Raw genomic sequence first — 8011 nt, 5'->3', positions numbered from 1 at the left:
CAAGCATATATATGTGTTTGTATATGTACATATACATATTTTTTGAAAAATCCTGGTCTGATTATCACAAAATTATCATACTGGATTTTTGAGACATCTAGTTAATTTATTGGCAAACCTGAAGAATAGTTTCATGTTTTTCTTGTCCCATGTTCTGAATAGTCTGAATAAGATTGTACCTACAAATGAATAGAAAGCATCATGTTTTATTTTCTAACACAGGTAAGACACAATCATTTCACATTTCCTCTTATTTCAAGGACATGACATTGCATTCTCTGCTGCTTTGAGTAATTGCTTATGTAGATATTTATACTCCTGAGCTGGTTTTCACAAGATTTTTTTTTCAAGCATCACCCTGCTGCTATGTGTTAGTCACTTGTCTTATTAAAATGTAAGAGGTATTACCACTAATATATCAAGTATATATCTATGTCACATAGTTGTATGAGTGTCATCAATAGTTTGCCAATATCTTTAGAGCCTGTGTCCTTCTAGAAAACGTCTCCTGGAAAAAGTGGGTTTTTTTTCATGGAGACTAAAGCATTAGTAATTCAAAATGCCTTTATTTCATTTCCGCTTAATACAAGATAAAAGTTCCTATTGTTTATTTTTATGAAGGGCATCTATGACATTTGTCTCACATTTTTATTATATATTCCTTGCACAGTACATGTACATACTTCTAAAATCATTTTTTTTGGTTTAGTAGCTAAACATAAGATTTACCTTCATCACTCTCCATGATGATTTAAATGGAAACAAGCTACTAAGTGAACATATACACTTCTTTCATCATCAGCTGTTAGTAACATCTTAGCATCCTTTGAACACAGAAAAACGAGAAACCCTCCTCTTGATACAGATCCTGCTCAGAATATTCTGAAGTTTTTAATCTGTATGGTGCAAGGATTACCGAATATTTTCTGAATTTAGACACTGACTAATACAAATATGTTTAGTGGTTGCTATAAAAATATTAAGTGATTATGGAAATCTGAAGGGAGAAATTTACAGGGTCAGATTTGCAATAAGTAAAAATTGGCATAATTTTCCCATTCCAAAAAACTATACAAATTTATCTACAAGAACCTAGTGAATGATCTTATTTAAAGCTACATGACCTGGCTTGATGTTTGGCTGGGTGTTCTGCCTCCCCAAAAGTAATAGAAAACCTCATTTATGCATTGTTGTTACATGCTACTCATTAGCCAAACACCAGTTTCAAGAGGGAATAGGTCACAGATTCATTATTTGGCATTTCTTGTTTTTTCTTTCAGTATAGAAGGATGTGGCTCACTTTACAGGTTTGTCCAATAATATTCATTCAATAAATTACTAGTTATTTTGAAACATAAAACTTTGCTAATACTCTTGATCTTTGCTTTCTTTTTCTTTCTTTTTCTCCCTTTCTTCCTTCCTCCCTCTCTTCCTTCCTTCCTTTCTTCTTTCTCTCCTTCCTTTCTCTCTCTTTCTTTCTTTCTTCTTGCAGAACCTTATAGAGTTTTTGCAGGGGAGGGGGAGCAAAGGGTTACTTGTTTGATTTTTGTGATCCACACACAAAGGTCTTACACATACTTTAAGTTGGTGAGAAGAATTTTGTGTCTTGGTGTTTATGGGTACGTTTGAAACAGGTTTTTTATAAGCCTTTCTAGACTAAATATGTATCATCCAACTGCTTGTGACTGTAGGACACTGGACTCAGAGATTCCCAAGCTTCTACTGTGCCATTTCTTAAGACCCACATGTTGCCTACTGCCAGGTCTCTAGAATAGTTTGTCTGCGTCAAATTACTAGCATATTCTTATTTTGAAAGGAAAAGCAAAATGGTTTTGAACATACTGTCTAAGCCTAGAGTAGAATCATAGAATCATAGAATCATAGAATCATAGAATCATACAGGTTGGAAAAGACCTCTAAGATCATCGTGTCCAACCGTCAACCCAACACACCATGTCCACTAAACCATGTCCCTAAGGGCCTCATCTACACGTCTTTTAAATACTTCCAGAGACGGTGACTCCACCACTTCCCTGGGCAGCCTGTTCCAAGGCCTGATCACTCTTTCAGTAAAGAAATTTCTCCTAATGTCCAAGTAAAATCTGCAGGGGAGCCAGTCGGGCTAGTTCATCAGCTTTGCCATTCCACTGGCTCGCAGGGGTACAATCTTGTTGGTGTGAAGCCACCCAGCCCACTGCAAATTTTCCTTGCCTAGCAATAGTCAGAATGTCTTGCCATTTCTCCTTCTGCCATACAGATATCCTATTGACCTCCCACTCATTCTGTTCCCGGAATGTTCTGCCATTCCGTGCAGCCTTTAAATACAGCATAAGAATCAGTACAAATATATATAAATATATAAATATATATAAAGCAGAAAACAGATTGGGCCTCATGTTGAAAAACACTCCACACTGCAATTAGTTCCCCTGCTTAAGCACTACCTTCGCCTTCAGTAACTATTTGTTCATTGATGTCTACACAGAGTGCCACAGCTCGATATTTCCCTCCTGTTTGGAAGACGCTTCAGTAAACCAAACATTCTGTAACTGCCCGGAAAATGGAGGGGCAACTTGTATTACAGGAGGGAGTTCACCTGTTTCCCTACCTGGGCCCGTCTCCTCCTGAATGGTTAACATCTTTACGGCCCACTCGGATACCGTGAAGATGTCACAGTAATGTTCTATCTGGGCATACCATTTTCGCTCAGAGGCTCCCTGGGCCACCCCATCAGGGGGTGGAGTTCCTGCCAAAACTGTTTTAATTACTCTGAGCACTATTAGTTGCAGTCGGATAGTTCGTTCAGCCTCTCTCAAGGCTAAACTGACCACAAACAAACCCTTTTCCCAAGTTGTATATCTTTTTTCAGCATCTTTAAAACTGCGAGAATAGAATCCAATAGGTCGAGTGGGTCCTTCGGGGCCCTTTTGCCACAAATGTATAGATAGCCCGGTTTTGGCAAATCCCCATTCAATATGGACTGGGTCTGTAGGGTGAATAGGACCCAGAGCTTGATGGGCAGTTGCTTCAAACACCAGCAACTGCAATGCCTCCTTCATGGGGCTCAGTCCATTCCCACTGGGCCCCTTTTTGCAACAAGTCATATATGGGTCTTGCAATAATTGAAAAATCAGGAATGTGTTTTCTCCAAAATACAAGCAGCCCCAGCACATGCTGTAAGTCCTTTTTTGACTCTGGCATCTTAATCTGATCTAGCGAGGAGAATGTGTCAGGTGGGATACATGTCATTCCTCCCTTCCACCAGATCCCTAAAAACTTTACTTCACTCGAGGGTGTTTGTGTTTTCTCAGGCGGAATCTTCAGTCCCAAACTTCCAGATGGGAAATTATATTATCTTGGATTGTCTGAACCCTTTCTACCTCATCCCCTCCCACAAGAATATCATCAATATATTGGTAAATACTGACCCCCTTCTCTACCTGAACTCTTTCCAGCTCCTGTGCCAGCGCATGGTGGGCTAACGTGGGGGAGTGCCTATATCCCTGCGGGAGTCGGGTGAAAGTAAATTGCTGACCTTCCCAAGTAAAAGCAAAACGATCTTGGTCCTCAGGTTGTAGGGGGACTGTAAAAAACAGGTCCTTTACATCCACTGTCGCCATGATCGGGTGGGCTCGTTCCTAGATTGTAGCTATAAGCTCAGCAATATTCGGTACCACAGCTGTCAATGGACTAGTGTTTGCATTAAGTCTACGATAATCTGCAGTCAGCCTCCACTTGCCACACCAGGGACTTAAAAGGGCAGTGGGCCGGAATCACGATGCCCTGTTCTTTTAAATCCTCTAACACAGGCGTTATTCCCTCTCTGGCCCCCAAGGGTATCGGTTAAGGCTTAACATTCGTAAGCTTTGAAGGGGGAAGTGGCAGCGTGGCTTGTAGCAGCCGAATGTCTCTTGTTGGAGAGCCAAACAACCACTGTCTCCCTTTATTATCAATCCAGGTTGTCCCTTTCAGAACGTCAAGTCCCAGGAGGTTGAGTGGAAATTCTCCCACAACCATTTCCGCCGTGGTGGCAATATCTTCTCCCGGCAGTCGTAGGTTGACTGTTGCTAACACTTGTGGCTGAACATTGCCAAATGCGTCTGCTACAAACAGCCTCTGTTCAGAAAATTTAACCCCACAGTTAGTAGCATCATTTGTTTTGATAGCTGAAATTTGAGCCCCAGTATCTACTAAAAATGTGACCAGGATTTGTTTTGGCCCCACAAAGCTTGTAATTAGTAAGTCACCCTGGCCATTTCAGTGATATATACCCAACCTTCACCCCCCCGCTCACCATCGGAGAGCAACGGATCTAGTTTTCCGTCGAATATCGGGGGACATTTGTTTCTGATAAGTCAATTAAAGAGGGTGCACTCAGGGTGGTATTTTTAGAACCCGTCCCTTTATCGGCCGATTATCGGGCCATTCAGACACCAGTTTTTCTAACTTGTCAGTCGGCAATCCATCCATTAAGTCACGCGGGATCCCCTTTTGCCACCCCTTTGCCCACAGACTGCTGCGCTTATTTGGGATGTCCCTCCCTCCAGGTGGTTTAGCGAGGGGTGTTTTTCCATCACCCTCAGGGCATGGAACCATCTTTACTTCAGCTCGCCTTAGGCCTCTAGGGTCTGTTTTAGTGGCCGCAAGGTTTACAGGGCCATACTTGCACCCGTAATTGATCAATTCTTGGGCGACCTCCCCCCAAGTCCACATCTTCCTATCTGGGGACTGGCAGTGCCGATCAGGTGTAAGTCCTTCTAAAGCAGCTGCAACTCTTTCGCTCTGAGGCATTGCCTGTGTTTTCCCCTGTAACTGTATACCAATCGGCTTTAAGGAATCGAGGAGTCCCCTTATAAGGGGAGTCATTCGCTCAGGATCTACAGGCATCATCACTGGGGACTCCTGCCTAGGCTCTAGCTTTCGATCATACATCATCTGCAAGCAAGCTGCCTTATGCACACTTTCCACCAATTGATCAACAGTGCCCGTAATTGCGAGGGGATCCCCCCTCTCCAAGGGGTTCAAAGCCCCCACCCAATAGGCTGTCCACTGGGTTAAAGACCAAGGGGCGCAGTAATTCCCGGTAGTTAAAAATACTCCCGGTCCCCAATACCCCTCCGCCTCCTTTTCACTTAACAAAATCTGATCCCCCCCAGATAATGATACTCTCCACACATACTCCATCTCCGAACTCCCTATCAAATACATACTCCCTCACCTGACCAAAATCTTTTTTTAACTTTGCCAACTCGGGGGCAGTATAGGGGACCTCCTTGGTTGTAACTTGGGGGAACTGATCCTGATCATCATCATAAATATACTCGGTCTTAACCAAGGGTCGCAGCGAGAGCAGTTCTAATTTCTCTACTTTTTCTCTCGCTGCCTGCAAGTCGTTAAAAGGATAATCAGTTTCCGATCTTGGGGGTATTTCCTCGTGGGCAGTGCCTGCAAGGAGTTGCTTCTTAAGAGCAATCTGCAGATATTTCACCTGGTCTCTCTCTCCTTCAAGCTGTTCCTTTAATTCTGCCACTTGCCCCTGAAGGGACCGAATGAGGTTTTGGAAGGATTCAACAATTAGGGATTCCTCAACGCGACAACGTTCCCTTGCCTCTACAGCAGCGGCTAAACTGGCACCGAGAACAGCACAAACAATTGCTTTTCCTCTTCCAGATCTCACTCTCACATCTTTTTGCAAAGCACTCGTTTGATCAACCACACTCTGCAAATTATACCAATTTCCCTGAGCCCAGTCTATTCCGGATACAGAGGGTTGTGCATTATGTTTCTCCAAAAACTCAAACAAAACTTCTCTCCCCAAAGGGACAGTTTTAGTATCACTCATCTTATATAAAGCGGGGAAGAGGTCGTCTCAGGAAGGCAGCACGTAAGTTTCAAACACAGTCCAGCACCCCTTACTTTCCTGAGAGGTCTCACATAAAACAGTACGGCACTCTCGTCTCAAGGGATCCTGTCCGTGACGCCAATATAAATGTTCCGATCCAATATCAGGGGAGGTTTCGATGTGATCCCAAGAGCAAGATTAAGACACAAACGAGGTCAAATGCCATATGTCTTAAACAATTTTTATTATCAAAAGTAAAAGTTAGTAATGATACTGTATGTCCTAAACAACTTCTATTATCAAAAGTAAAAGTTAGTAGCAATAGGATAGATCAGAGTAAAGATAGAAATCAAGCAAGCATTCGGGATAGGGTTGCGAGAATAGTCACCACCATGGATCCAGAGTCCAAGTCTTTTAGTGCTTCAGTAGTGAGTGGTTGCTCCTGGGTCCGCAGTGGGCGATCTCTCTGGGGTCGGCGGTGGTCGATTGCAGTGGGGGTCGTCTTGTCAGTCCCCTTTATTCCTGTTCGAGGGCTGCAGTTTCCATGGCAATGGTACGTTGCCACATTCCTAGACAACACGGAGTCTTGCTCAGAGCGCAGCCCCTGCAAACCAGAGGCCTCCGTGGCCTTGCAGCTGCTCTTCTTAGATAAGCAATCTTTGAGACAAATGTTCTACAGCTCAGTCTCTCACACAGAGCAGGCACCCAGCGAGCCTCCAGTGGGAGCCTTTGCTTTCAGGTTCTGGCCAACTTGAGAGGACTGACTCCACATCTCTCAGATAGTGCCATGGGAAAGTTATTCTTCTTTAAATCTGCTCCTGTAAATAGGGCTTCTGAGGCTATGAATTTGAGAGCCACTGAAGCCAGTTAAAACACAAAGATGGTATAAGATAAAATATAGACAAATTTCATGAGACATGGTGTAAAACACAACGTCTCCGTACTCCTCATAGATAGCCTAACCAGGAAGGTAAAGGTAGGATTTTGCTTGTTTGTTACATTTCTGGCTTTTGCATTCCTAGGTGCAATATCTCACCTCCAAAGGAACTTTCAAAAGAAAGTTTTCTGCTGCTTTTTCTCCACTAACATTTTCTCCTGAAAATTGAGAAATTTATTATATCTTGCAGTGAGTGATCTACCTACATGTAAAAGACGTGCAACATTCCCTAAGAAATTGGGTATCTAAATTTGTAATGTTGCAGAGTTATAAACATGTCATAGCTGCTCATTTTCACAAAAGAGAACCTTCCAAGCATTGGTAGTCAGCAGAAGTTAACCACCAACTAAGTTTCAAGTTAAATAAAGACTGTAATGGCATCTTCAAGAAATCCAAATTCCCATTTCCTTCCTCATACACTTTACAGATCAGAATGATCAGGTAAATCATGGTACTTCTAATTAGGTGTGAGCAAAAGAAGATGCAACTCTGAATGCAGCAAAGCATTAATAGAATGATGTAATTCAACACTAAATTTCATTCATGTTTATGTCTGATTTTCTTTATATAAAAAGAATGCTGAAGTTTTCAACCCACTATTAAAAACTTGGCAAAGTTCATGTATAACTAAAAATTATGTGGAATACAATAGGAATGTTTAAAATTCTTGTCCCTAAAAAAAATTACTGAATAACTTTTTTTCTCTTTATCCAAGATCTGGTCAGTATCCTTTGCTTTAACAACTTGCTTTATGATTATAAACAAAAATGAAAATAACTTATTTATACGCAGTTATATTTATTTTGTCTTTCAACACTTCTTTCTATATAGAACCAAGAAATATTTGAAATACCTCAGAAACTTCACTGAACTCTTGCAGCCAAAATATTGATTTGCACCATTGCCTGCTCAAATCTGTTGCATATTTATAGATAAATAAGCTTGATTATGATTCATTCTCATTGTTTTTTTCACTTCCCTTTTCTGCTGAGAGTAGTCATGGTTTTCTCTTGTTGTTTATTGGTAAGAATACTTGTGATTTAAAGAGCTTGATTTTATTTTTCCTGAATAAGTCTTTGAGGATATATAGCTTGGATAGGCAATAGGACTATAAACAATCTCTATTATCATTCTCTTAACCACTAAAATTTAAGCAGCCAGGAAGAAATGTTGAAGAAAATGTTGTTTGCAATTTTTATAGTATTACTACGAAAATTTTTGTATTCTTACAT

General features: G+C 41.4%; 1 protein-coding gene across 1 annotated transcript; it reads right to left on the bottom strand.

The window, feature by feature from the left end:
* Positions 1 to 4374: 4374 nt before the first annotated feature.
* On the bottom strand, positions 4375 to 5842 carry LOC142078063 (uncharacterized). The gene is given in 2 exon segments (XM_075140598.1): positions 4375 to 5208; positions 5210 to 5842. Coding segments are annotated over 2 exon segments (1467 nt in total).
* Between the last annotated feature and the right edge of the window lie 2169 nt (positions 5843 to 8011).

This window comes from Calonectris borealis, chromosome 1, assembly GCF_964195595.1.
Source record: "Calonectris borealis chromosome 1, bCalBor7.hap1.2, whole genome shotgun sequence".
NCBI classification, from domain to species: Eukaryota; Metazoa; Chordata; class Aves; order Procellariiformes; family Procellariidae; genus Calonectris; species Calonectris borealis.
This window is presented reverse-complemented; position numbering and strand designations above follow the sequence as displayed.